Genomic DNA, 13,866 nt, shown 5'->3' with positions numbered 1-13,866 from the left:
GAGGGTGAGGGAACAATTCATTGAATTTGCTTAACAGACACCCCTGTTCTAACATCTTAACTCCCCTTGTGTTTTGATGGGACTAAGATTCAGTAGCTCAGCAAAAAGCCCTAGAATGTATTTTTTCCTCTAATTTGGACTAAAACATTGATAAAAAGAAGCTATTAATACTTTTCTAACAGGAGAAACTGCACGTATGGAAGGTCAGGACAAACAAACCAAGGAATGGAGGTTTCACCCCTCCCCCTCAATCAATATTTTTCTTTCTTTTATTTGCACAAAAGCTGCAGCGTGAAAAGTCAAATTATTTAGGAATTTCCACATGCAGCTTTTGTTCAGTAATGGGTTTCATTGCTAAAAGACTTTAAGTGGAGCAATACAGGAATGGAGATGTGTAAAAAGGTTGTTTTTTTGAGAGAGATGACCCTGTGAGTTTCAGTTCTCGTTCTCTCCGGCTTCGCCGGCTTCTCCAGCCTCGCCTTCCTCAGGCGCGTTGTCGGATGTCCATAACTGGAAAGAGACATTGACGTTAAACACATCTTAGTTTACTTCCTCTACTAACAACTCATTACCCCACGCTGACAGTCTTCCTCCAACTATACACTATCATTATTGTACAGTCTTCATTTTTAACTAAATTAAACTTGTAACAGTCTAAGCATTGTTTGACTAAAATGAGGAACATGGGGAGAGCAGAGAGGGAAGGGTACTAACTGTCAGGTTGTCTCTGAGCAGCTGCATGATGAGAGTGCTGTCTTTGTATGACTCCTCGTTCAGTTTGTCCAGCTCTGCAATGGCGTCATCAAATGCCTGTAGACACAAAAAGCACACGGCAAGTTTAAAAGAAGAATCGCTGTACAAAATCCAAGCTACCATCAAGTAAACCCTCTGCTTGTCCAGCACAGATATAAAGTCATATACTTGAGATCTCCGATTGTAACAACTTTTCCCAGAAGAAACATTATCCAGCCATTCACATACTTGTTAACAATTCAATCAAACACACCACTTAACATTCCCTTTCATTTGTTCTGACATGGAACAAGCAGATAACATCTGTAACAAAGTCCCAATACCTAAAGCAAACAGGGGAGAGGCGCAGGACTGACCTGTTTGGCCAGTGAGCAGGCTTTCTCTGGAGAGTTGAGGATCTCGTAGAAGAAGACTGAGAAGTTGAGGGCCAGGCCCAGGCGGATGGGATGCGTGGGGTCCATCTCCTTCTTGCTGATGTCAAATGCCTGCTGGTACGCCTCCTGAGAGTGCTCTATGGTTGCTGGGGGAGCAAAAAGATCAGAATGGACATTATTGGAGGCAATGATATAGTATGGCACCCTATCTGACTTATTTGGATTACAATCAAGTGTAACAATGACAGAAGCCTGAGCTAAATTCACTCTATAGTGATTAAGATGGGGGAGAGTGGACTTTGACAGCTAGTGGCTGCTAGATGGAAGACTACAAATGCAGTATTGGACAATTCTGACTGTGGTACATTCTCAGCAATAAGCAACTCGCAGTTGAGCGGCACATTCATTTCCTTTTTCCTGGACCCATTTGAATTGCACATGCTAATAACAAGCTAATAACAGTCTAAAATAGGGCATAGAGCTCTCTTTAGTGTGCGTCACACAATGGGTACAAGTGGGAGTCTGAGGCCAATAAAGTCAGTAAAACCTGCTTACGATGTAACCCCCCTCCCCCCCAAAAGAGTATTTTATTCTGTATATTTAAAAATATATATTTTTGTACTGATATCAATCTCGAATATCACTTGGTTACACCTAAAAATGTAGGACTATTGAAAATCGCAACATGGCAAATACCTTTGCCGCATTGTTCAATTTCATTGCAATCTCACCTGTTTTGTCATCCCCAGAGGCGACTTCGGCAAGGTATCTATAGTAGTCGCCCTTCATCTTAAGATAGAAGACTTTGCTTTCAGCATTTGTGGAGTTCTCAATTAAATATTTATTCAGCAGTTCCTGTGGGAAGGAAACACAGATTTATAATTTGTTCACACTGCATAAACCTTCCATTTGACAGTCAATGTTTCCTTTAAGTTGTGTTTGTGTAACCCCATTTCAAAATCTTCAAACCTACTGACTGGCTAAAGAAGTTTGCTTATGATTGGCTGAGACAACATCCACCCAAACATGACCATGCGAGTGGAGTTCCCATCATATCCAGAGTTCCTAACCAAAACCCTCCCACACCAGTGGTGGGCAGATAAGTGAAGTCACAGACAGCAACTAGCCTCAATATTTCCATTACAACTGAGATGAAACCAACTGGATTAGCAGCAGCATTAGTGACTGTACTGGACCAAGGAGGTGTATCAATGAGGACCACAGGATTCAAAGTTGAATATAAACAATTGTATAAAAATGTGGTTGAAAAATCCTGACCAGGCTAGTTGTGTCACTTGATGAACACCTCTGCATCATTAATCAAGCCTGTTCTGTCCCCACCAAGAGCCTAGCTGTGCATATGGACACGCAGCAATAGGTCAAGTACAAGCAGGGAGGGAGCCAGCATGTTGCACTGCGACAAGTCATTCCAACTTGTCCACAAATAGGCCATCCCTACTGCGGGATCCAGACCATCTTTTGCCCTAGATTCATCCAGGCTTCTTTCGTACCAACGTCCCTCACTGCTCTGTCTTAGTGGCACAGCAACTCTCGGAAGCAAAACCAACAGCTGAATGCAAGTAGTATCACTTGTAAGCTACATCTTCGATATCACTCCCAGGGCCTCCAAAGCACCAATATTTAAACCCCACAGCAGCAGAAACTCTACTATTACTGCAGACCAGTTTATGTGCAACACACTAAATAGACTGTAGAGGGTACAGGTAAGATAGTAGGTGCCCCACACACGCCATGTGGGATTCAATCCAATGCATGTTTCCTTCTGTAAGGGAAAATGATCAGCTCCTGACATTGAGTTCTGGAATGCTAAATCCCCAGTTAGCTAGCGTGAAGGAGCCTAACCATCCAGTGGCCAACTCATCAGGATCTCGAAGGGCCGGATTGCTGCCTGATTACAGCTTTACTGCTAATCTGTGTCAGTGAGACCAAGGGTTTAAGGTCACCGTAACTGGTTTCAAATACCAGATTAAACAAGTTCACCGCAGATGAGGCTGTCCACCCGGCCCAACTCCAACCACTCCCACCCGGCCCAACTCCAACCACTCCCACCCGGCCTAGCCCCCATCTACTCCAACCAACCCACCCAGCCTAGCCCCCATCTACTCCAACCACTCCCAACCGACCCAGCCACCACCTACTCCAACCAGCCCAGCCCCCACCTACTCCAACCACTCCCAAACGGCCCAGCCGAGACTTACTCCAACCGGCCCAACTCCAACCACTCCCACTCAGCCCCCACTTACTCCAACCACTCCAACCGGCCCAACTCCAACCACTCTCACCCGACCAGACTTACTCCAACCACTCCCAAACGGCCCAGCCCCCACTTACACCAACCACTCCCAACCGACCTACTTACAGACAGATTAGTTGAGACGATACATGGCACACTCAAAATGTCAAGCATTCCTTCCATACGTCTCCCTGGCTGCAAATGAGTGGAGGGGAAGCGGCTTGGACTTTCACAATGTGTTCAGTTCACACGGCGCTTCAGTTTCACTCAGACCACAGAGTATTTACAGGTACCAAACGGAAGGAAACAGGGGATGAATTATCTGAACATGTCCAATAAGAAATGCTTGTTCTCGGTTTTCGTTGTAAAACGTTTTGCTACGGTGTGCCTTAATGGATAGGACACAGGCAAGAGCACTGTGCTCCATAAAACCCAGTGCCCCATATCCCCTATGTGGCCATGATATAGGCATAGGCCTACCGAGAGCTGGTGGCGAAATTCTCCAGGGTTTGACTAATTGCAGTATCGCACTCAAACCAATGGATTGCAATTTGCAGCTGTGCTCGTGTTGGAGACGTGTATCCTGAACATCCGGGTAGGCATATTTTTGTGTGATTCTGTCAAGATTACTGTGTGAATCTGGCTGGGTTTTCAATTATCTTCACGAGAAATGTGGGCCATCGCCATGACAACCTAAATGGTTTGACTTTGAAAAATGTGTCTTGCCAAGGTTATATCCACAGGCGAAGAGACGACCAGCCTGGATGGTTTTGTAATTGGGCCCTGTTCAGTCTTACCTATGGCTGAAACTGGAGCGCTGAAAACAGCCTGCACCATTCTCAGTCAACATTGCTTAATCAACAATAAATTAACAGATTCTGACCACGATCGCCTGTAGTCGCAACAGATTGAGGGGGTTATTAGGGGCAACTACTCAGCGTGCATGAACTAGTACTATAAAGTATGACTAGGCCAGGGTTTTCATCAGGAAAATGTGGCACCGGACATTTGACCGGCAGCATTTTAAAATTGACCTGACCCTTATGGATTGGGTGAGTAACCTAATTAGGGTGTCAACCCACAGTGCTCAGAATGAGAATGTGTACCTTAATCTAAATGTGATTAACAGAACATGCAACTCGAGGTTACAACGGCACGCGTCCTTCTTACCGAATTTCGACTTACACTTTGAAGATGTTACAATAAGTGTCCACATTTACTTTTCCTCAGCCAACATGAGTAAAGAACAGCAACATCACTAGCCTATGTCAATCTATTCCCCATTGTAGAAAAGTACCTATTCTATTGGTCAGCTTGTCGTTCTATGCAAGAAAGAAACAGCCTATTCCAAACAGACTCTAGGACAATAGATCCCAAATTCATACAACCTGTACATCAAAATAACTTTAAAAACAATACTATTTACCAAGAGAGTTCCTATATTTTTCATAGCTGTCCATTTACCACCACAAACCAATGCTGGCACTAAGACTGCACTCAATGAGCGGTGGTAGGTATGATCACCGATGAGACAGCCTATAGGGAGGTCGTCAGAGACCTGGCAGTATGGTGCCAGGACAACAACCTCTTCCTCAACATCAGCAAGACAAAAGAGCTGGAAACGGAGGGCCGAGCATGCCTCCATTTACGTCGATGTGGCTGTAGTGGACCGGGTCGAAACCAAGTTCCTCTGTGTCCACATCCCTAAGGATCTATCATGGTCCAAACACACCACCAGTCGTGAAGAGTGCACAACGTCTCTTCCCCTCAGGAGGCTGAAAAGATTAGGCATGGGCCCTCAGATCCTCAAAAAGTGAATACAGCTGCACCCCTTGTATATAGTCAAGTTATCTTTACTGTGTATCTATTATTACATGTTTTACTTTTCTATCATTTAACTATTTTCTTTCTCTCTGTATTGATGGGAAATTAGCATTTCACCGTTTGTCCACACGTTGTTTTACGAAGCATGGGACAAATAAAATGTTAGATTTAAGTTAATTTGCCTCGTAATATGAAGTAAAAAGTTAAGGTTTCACACAATTAAGTGCATGTTTTCAAAATGCATTACTGCCTCCAGCTTACAATGCAAAGTGGTGTGTGAAACACTGAAGCCTGTCTACCGTTGCCCAAGCATTTGAATGCAGAATGGGAAGCGCACTTCAATTACCAGTTGAGAAACAGTATTTCTTAAATCGTGGCCTTAAACTGTTTTTAAACCCAAGATTGCATTTAGATTTTTTTGCACAATGATTGGGCATATAAAAGCATGTTTCACTCCAGCAGCAACAGGAGTTGTGGCAGCAGCAATCGCTTGTCTGACAGTTTGAGTGTAAAACCTAGGCTCTGTATCTGTCTACTGTGAGCGCGTGTGGTAAATAAGAATCATAATGACTAACAAAAATATGCACAAAATCATTTTAATTTCACTAATAATGCAAAGTAACCTATAGACCGATAAGCATGACCGGTCTAACGTGTTTCCATCGATGTATAGGCTGAAAAGTATTCTTTTGCAATGGGATTTATTTATTCTACTGCCCGATGCCCATTTTATTTATTGGCTTTTCATTTATTCATTTTTGTCCGAAAGCCAGCGGCTAAAGGAAAGCCTGGTTAGGGTTGGACGATGTGGTTTAAAAATCATATCACTATTATTTCAAACTTATGGGCAATTCACATATATACAGTGGGGCAAAAAAGTATTTAGTCAGCCACCAATTGTGCACGTTCTCCCACTTAAAAAGATGAGGCCTGTAATTTTCATCATAGGTACACTTCAACTATGACAGACAAAATAAGAAAAAAAATCCAGAAAATCACATTGTAGGATTTTTTTATGAATTTATTTACAAATTATGGTGGAAAATAAGTATTTGGTCACCTACAAACAAGCAAGATTTCTGGCTCTCACAGACCTGTAACTTCATTAAGAGGCTCCTCTGTCCTCCACTCGTTACCTGTATTAATGGCACCTGTCCACAACCTCAAACAGTCACACTCCAAACTCCACTATGGAACAAGACCAAAGAGCTGTCAAAGGACACCAGAAACAAAATTGTAGACCTGCACCAGGCTGGGAAGATTGAATCTGCAATAGGTAAGCAGCTTGGTTTGAAGAAATCAACTGTGGGAGCAATTATTAGGAAATGGAAGACATACAAGACCACTGATAATCTCCCTCGATCTGGGGCTCCACGCAAGATCTCACCCAGTGGGGTCAAAATGATCACAAGAACAATGAGCAAAAATCTCAGAACCACACGGGGGGACCTAGTGAATGACCTGCAGAGAGCTGGGACCAAAGTAACAAAGCCTACCATCAGTAACACACTACGCCGCCAGGGACTCAAATCCTGCAGTGCCAGACGTTTCCCCCTGCTTAAGCCAGTACATGTCCAGGCCCGTCTGAAGTTTGCTTGCTAGAGAGCATTTGGATGATCCAGAAGAAGATTGGGAGAATGTCATATGGTCAGATGAAACCAAAATATAACTTTTTGGTGAAAACTCAACTTGTCGTGTTTGGAAGACAAAGAATGCCGAGTTGCATCCAAAGAACACCATACCTACTGTGAAGCATGGGGGTGGAAACATCATGCTTTGGGGCTGTTTTTCTGCAAAGGGAGCAGGACGACTGATCCGTGTAAAGGAAAGAATGAATGTGGCCATGTATTGTGAGATTGAGTGAAAACCTCCTTCCATCAACAAGGGCATTGAAGATGAAACGTGGCTGGGTCTTTCATTATGACAATGATCCCAAACACACCGCCCGGGCAACGAAGGAGTGGCTTCGTAAGAAGCATTTCAAGGTCCTGGAGTGGCTTAGCCAGTCTCCAGATCTCAACCACATAGAAAATCTTTGGAGGAAGTTGAAAGTCCATGTTGGCCAGCAACAGCCCCCCAAAAAAAAAAATCACTGCTCTAGAGGAGTTCTGCATGGAGGAATGGGCCAAAATACCAGCAACAGTGTGTGAAAACCGTGTGAAGACTTACAGAAAACGTTTGACCTCTGTCATTGCCAACAAAGGGTATATAAAAGTATTGAGAAACTTTTGTTATTGACCAAATACTTATTTTCCACCATAATTTGCAAATAAATTCATTTAAAAAATCCTACAATTTCTCATTTTGTCTGTCATAGTTGAAATGTACCTATGATGAAAATTACAGGCCTTTCTCATCTTTTTAAGTGTGAGAACTTGCACAATTGGTGGCTGACTAAATACTTTTTTGCCCCACTAAATATACACATACAGTACCAGTCAAAAGTAGGGACATAACTACTCATTCAAGGGTTTTTATTTTTACTATTTTCTACATTTTACAATAGTGAAGATATCAAAACTATGAAATAACACATGGAATCATGTAGTAAACAAAATTGTGTTACACAAATGAAAATTTTATATTTCACATTCTTCAAAGTAGCCACCCTTTGCCTTGACAGCTTTCACACCTTTGGCATTCACTCAACCAGCTTAATCTGGAATGTTTTTCCAACAGTCTTGAAGGAGTTCCCACATATGCTGAGCACTTGTTGGCTGCTTTTCCTTAACTCTGCGGCATGTATAAATAATATTCTTTAAATAAGCTTTGTACAATTAAAGGTCAAATACACTGCATTTCAAACAGTCAGCAATAATCAAATGAATTCAGGGCTCGTGAAATTATACCAAAGCTAAATATAAAAGTCTCTCACAACCATAAGGTAATTATTTTTGCAAAATAATTTAATGTGCTTTTTCTGCAATAATCACTGTCTTGGCTTTCAAGTTGGTCTATGAAAATGCCCTTGTTACAAATTTAACCAGAACCATGCATAATGCACATTCACTAATGACATAAAAAATGAACACAGGTCTCAAACCATTTCTCAAGCCCACATGCTAGTGAGTATCCAGCAAATCTGGACAGGAATCTTTATATAGTTCAAGTTGAGCAAACATGGATCTATTAGCCAGCTAACAAGGAAGAAAAGTTTAAATGTTATGAACACACCCTTCTGTCCGTCTCCAACGGTTTGAGCAGCATGCTGGCCTGTCCACATGTTGAAATCAAGTGGCCTACCTTATTTCTCAGAATGAGAAAGAGTTGCAAATTCCTTCTATAAGTTGTATTTTATGCTTATCGTACATTTATAAAATTTCACACTAGACAGCTAGTATAACGCCGCATGACAAACTGAGCATTTATTTTCCAGAATCAATGTTCATTGATACTCTCGTTTTAGTAGTGTCTGCTCTGCTCTCAATGTGAGCAGTTGAGACATAAAAAGGGTATTGTTAGAAAAGGTAACTTCTCTATTAGAGATAATAATAGATAGTAAAATAATGTCTCTGATTCTGTTGGCCCAAACCTCAAATAGAGAGTTTGAAACTGCTTGTCAGAGAGGAAGTGATCTCTCATCTTTGTTGTGTGAGTGGCAGGGGCTTGGTGTGTATGTAAACAGAGAGGAAGAGGTGAAGCCCAATGCATTTCTATTGGCTTATTTTGGACCTAAGCTTGTCGCCTGCCTTCCCGCCTTTGGGACAAAAACTTCAATATTTAGGGGCGGAGACATGTGCATCTCATAATACACAGATCTCAGGTATAAATTTGGAAGGTGCACACAGCACAGAAGGAGCGAAGGAGATGAAACCAAAATGACAACATAAGAACAAGTAGACAAACTTTTTTTTTTTTATAGAATAACACATTTCTGCAATCTAGGCATTTGGAATATTGCACAAAATCTAATTTGAATTAATTTGATATCACCCAGCCCTAACCCTGGTCTTGACCAACACAATGCAAGCAGACAGAGTGGGTAAGGCCACAGCAGAGGGCAGCACAGTGTCTGCATGGCTGTGGGCAGCAGAGCAGAGAGGTTCCACCATGTCCCTGTCCAGTCTGGCATGATGTCACCTTAGTGGAAAGTGAGTATCACATTATCCAGTCGTCTCTGCCACCAGGCTCACTTCAGCCCAGTGCAGACCAAGCCTGTCAGCTGAAAGTAGACATAGGAATCCCATCCCATAGTGGTTACTTGCATCAGTAGCCAGCCGCTGAGTAGAGGAAACGAGTTGGGGCAAGAGGCGTGAAACACCTTTCTAGGCTGACTCCACCACACCCTCAGTCAACACCGGCAAGCGGCTGAGTCAGCCTAGAAGGGTGTGTTTCTCACACACACACCACACAAACACACAAAGAAGTGGGGTAGCTGTAAGGTGTGGTCTGAAAGCATGACCATCTGTACAGTTTACAACATGACTCATACAGGAAAGGAGAGGGCAGTAATTCAACCTGAAGTACACCAACCATATCCTACAGTTATCTGCTTATCAGTTATGTCTAGCTACATATGTAGGATTATCCATTGTTTGCTTGCTCCCATGTATAGAGAACCACTATGCATATATGCCACCCAATCTCTGTTGGTGTCCATTCAGATTAGTCAAAGTAAACGACTTCAACCCAATTAGAATGGCAGCAGCAATGGAATGCGGTTTCATAGTTCTGAATATCTCCCTGGCTAGACGTTCTAACAGAGAATGGATCCTTGGTCACTCTGCTACCTTCATATAAAAAATAAAATAACTAAAATAAGTATAGACGTGTGACCTTTCATTGTCGTAGCCATAACCGCTAATATGTATAGATAACTGCTGGATTGTGCTCCAGTGTGCTTACAAATGCTGCCCACCTCCCCAACCAGACCTTGTGTCTAAGGTCAGAGGCTCAGGGAAATGCTCAACCTCCCAGCTAATCCAGCAGAGATCCTCACTTAATCCACCATCAAGACCAAATAGAAAAAAAACAGACAGAGCTATTCACTTGTAAAGCCTTGAATTTAGCTGAAAACAGCTGTCCCATAGGAAACAATAACAGATGTAGAAAGTTCAAGTCAATAAAAGTCAAATAATTTTACTAAAAACTAATAAAATATATTTTTCTGCATGTTTCATGTTTAATAAATCACAGAGCGCCATAGCAATTCGGAGCATCAAATGGGTAACTAGTTAGGTTAGTGGGGTTGAGAGACGTAGCCTATTGAGCAAACTGGCTATGAACTTCTTCACTTGGCTAGCTTCATTACAACTCATGTGTCAAATGAGACTGATTATGAAAACAGGAGGACACACTCCTCGTTTCAGGCCTGTAACAGCATGGCTCTCGAACAGCCACCACTGGTGCTCTGCCAGAGCCTACCTCTCAGATTCTGACACACCTTGCTTTGCAGACACACTGGATTGTGACCTTTGTCAGTATGCGCCGTCACGTGGTTAAATCCCATTGTTCATTGTGACAGAATCCCAACAGGAAGGAACCGGGTAAGGGGGTGAAAATACAATACTTCCTTCTCATCAGGAGGCCAGGGGAGATACCCTTTTTAGACTGGAGGAACTCATTGAGGAAACCTGGGCCATGACATTTGACCCATAGTGCATTGAAACAATCTAATGTTAGTCTCTATTTTACAGTAACAGAAATGGGATGTGTGGTGCACTAAATGTTTCAAAATAAATGAATGGTTGGAACTTGGAAGCATTCACTGCTGATAATGAGACCAGAGTTGGGGTCACTTCCATTCATTCATTAAAAAGTCCACAGAAAAAATGCCTACATGTGCAATTCTACCTGAATTGAGAGAATTAAACCCAATCATGGTAGACTGGTCAAACACGTGAGAGGAAAAGTTGAATAGCTATGCTTTTGTGAAGAAATGGACTTTCTTTCATCATACAGAATGTATTGTTCACTGTTCAGAGAAGGCATTGCTCTTAATTTTAAAAGACTCCCTTTTCTAAAGGCACATTTATCCAGACATCATAGAGACAAGAATCCTGTAGCACTAGGGCTGGGTGAATTACTGATGCCTCGTGCTTTGCACTGATGCACTCAAATATGCCCCTGGAGGAGCATGAGGTGTGCAGTCCAAAGACCCAACAACAAAACACTTCCCAGACCTAGTGAGACATGACTAATATATGGACTAGAATTACTGAAATTCTATTTCAAATTAGCTATATGTTTGTTGTCCATGTAATTACTTTACATCCAAATAAATTACCCCATATAATGATACAATACAAATCTGACCAATTGTCTGACCAGTGACCACACTTTCCCAGTAGTAAGCTGTGAGAGGCAGTGAGAGCCAGAAACAGGTGTATTCAATATCCCGGGTCAGGGTTTCCCAAACTGTTTTTTTTTTACCAGGTAAGTTGACTGAGACACATTTCCACTTACAGCAACAACCTGGGGAATAGTTACAGGGGTGAGGAAGGGGAATGAAAGAGCCAATTGGAAGCTGGGGATGTTTAGATGGCCATGATGGTATGAGGGCCAGATTGGGAATTTAGCCAGAACACAGAGGTTAACACCCCTACTTATTATTTTAATCAGCTGTATAGTGCTTGGGCAAAAAACAAACATGCACCCTGGGGGGCAGCACCAAGTTTGGGAAACCATGTCTTAGGCTACCATACATTAAAATCCACGCCCATTTGATACAGTCAACATATCCATTCAAATGAAGCTCTATTAGTACTACATACCAGTACGTCGTTGCAGATATCTCTCAGCTCGCCCTCCACCTTCTCCCGGTATTCGTTGACCATTGCGAGCTTCTTGTCGCTTCCCTCAGTCTTCTGTCCGATGCTGGAGATGACCCTCCATGCCGACCGCCGTGCTCCGACCACGTTCTTGTATGCGACAGATAGCAGGTTCCTCTCCTCGTTTGACAGCTCGCCCCCCTGTTCCGTTACCTCCTTCATCGAGGCGGCCATGTCATCGTAGCGCTCGGCTTGCTCCGCCAACTTGGCCTTCTGAATAAGCTCCGCTTTATCCATTGTTTATTCTTTAGTGTGTAACCTTAGCTTGATTCGTCACGGACGGGTTAAAACAATAGGAGTCCAGGAATGCAAGAGGGACTTGATGGCGCTAAACGATAGAGTAGCGGATGCTGCGCAGTATTCCACCAAAAACCTGCAAATGTAAAACAGAAGGTTTATGTCACTAAGTCATTTTATTATAGAATACAGAATGTGACCAGAATGTACTGTACCTAGAACCAACATATTATACACTGCAGCCTTTAGAAAATAACCAGATACAGTAGTAATCCAGCTCGCAGAGGTTACACGCGCTGGCAACATACGGATGGTGTGCGCGCGTCCTGCGTGCGTTGACGTGGTATCTGTCAAATTCGATGGGTCGCTAGCTAGTGGAAACGTAACTAGCTTACGCAGAAAGACTCGATGTACTTAGCTTTCTAGTTATCTATAAACTAACCAGTGGTCACGGTTGCTGACTAACGTTAGTCTTACACTAGAGATAATCAGTTAACAAGCTAACTTACATCCCTGCTGGGTGGACATGTATTTACCACAAAAACGATGCATCGGTCTTGCTACGGCCAAACAAGCCAGCGGAGCAAATTAGCCAACAACTAGCCATATAATTAACGTTAGTTAACTAACCACCTACTGTAACGTTAGCTACACTAACGTTAAATATGTGTGCTAAAAGCTACTATAGTTAGCTACTAGCGTTGGGCCACTCCTTTCATTGAGAATGGATTGCTACAAAATAACATTACCATGCCATAAGCTTGACTACAACAGAAAAATAATTAACAAATAGAAAACAAAAAATATTTTGAACTGATTTCTGAATATTCTAACCTTCTAAGGTCCCGATTTGTTCCTCCGAATTGATCCGCTGTGAGATTGGTATGAAGCAGAGCAAAAAAACAGCAGCCGTGAAATTCAACCAGACATGCTAGATGGAGCAGCTCTATGTGAGAATGATTCTCCAATCACAAATAGACTTTTCTTCCTGTCAACAATCATTTCTAGTAATATTAGCCAGTAGCTATTTAGCGCGGGGAAAGGGGGAGGGAGTTCAGAAATGGGTTCGACTGGCGTGTAGGCTGCGGCTGGGGCCACGGGGTTTCCTCCAATTAGAGCAAGGGAGAAGACGTCACCATTGCCATGGTTATCCTCCATTCCTACCCCCTTTCACAAGTTGTAGCAGCATCAGGGAGGCCCGAGGCGGGCGTGGCACCCACTCATTATAGTGACCGAGATATTCCTATTTTCTCCCCTTGATACCCCTTTCCTTTTCCTAAGCTTTCCTTTTGTGGGTGATCAGCCATCCAACCTTGACCAGATGACCTCTGCTTAGTGCTCACTTAGTGCTCACTTTAATAATATTTTCACTACACAGAACACATTATGCTGGTGATAGGGCACACAGACAGCATGCCGTTTTATTAAAATCTTTGTTACATAGGCCAGAGTAAATCAAATATTAATTTGCCTTTAACAATAATGTTTGTACCATGTTTTGTGCTGCTACCATGTTGTGTTGCCACCATGTTGTTGTCATGTTGTGTTGCTGCCTTGCTATGTTGTTGTCTTAGGTCTATCTTTATGTAGTGTTGTGTTGTCTTTCTTGTTGTATATTTATATATATATTTTGTTTTATTTGTAATCCCCCGTC

The 13,866-nt window shown here is 42.6% G+C and overlaps 1 protein-coding gene across 1 annotated transcript; it reads right to left on the bottom strand.

The window, feature by feature from the left end:
- LOC115146386 (14-3-3 protein zeta-like) lies at positions 1-13,154 on the bottom strand. Its single transcript, XM_029688430.2, has 6 exons — positions 13,047-13,154; positions 11,919-12,348; positions 1,859-1,982; positions 1,110-1,273; positions 715-810; positions 1-510 (listed from the first exon to the last, which is right to left on the bottom strand). The coding sequence occupies exons 2-6, from the start codon at positions 12,210-12,212 to the stop codon at positions 436-438; spliced, it is 753 nt and encodes a 250-aa protein (XP_029544290.1). The 5' UTR covers positions 12,213-12,348; positions 13,047-13,154; the 3' UTR covers positions 1-435.
- Between the last annotated feature and the right edge of the window lie 712 nt (positions 13,155-13,866).

The sequence above is a fragment of the Oncorhynchus nerka genome, linkage group LG18, assembly GCF_034236695.1.
Source record: "Oncorhynchus nerka isolate Pitt River linkage group LG18, Oner_Uvic_2.0, whole genome shotgun sequence".
Lineage (NCBI taxonomy): Eukaryota > Metazoa > Chordata > Actinopteri > Salmoniformes > Salmonidae > Oncorhynchus > Oncorhynchus nerka.
This window is presented reverse-complemented; position numbering and strand designations above follow the sequence as displayed.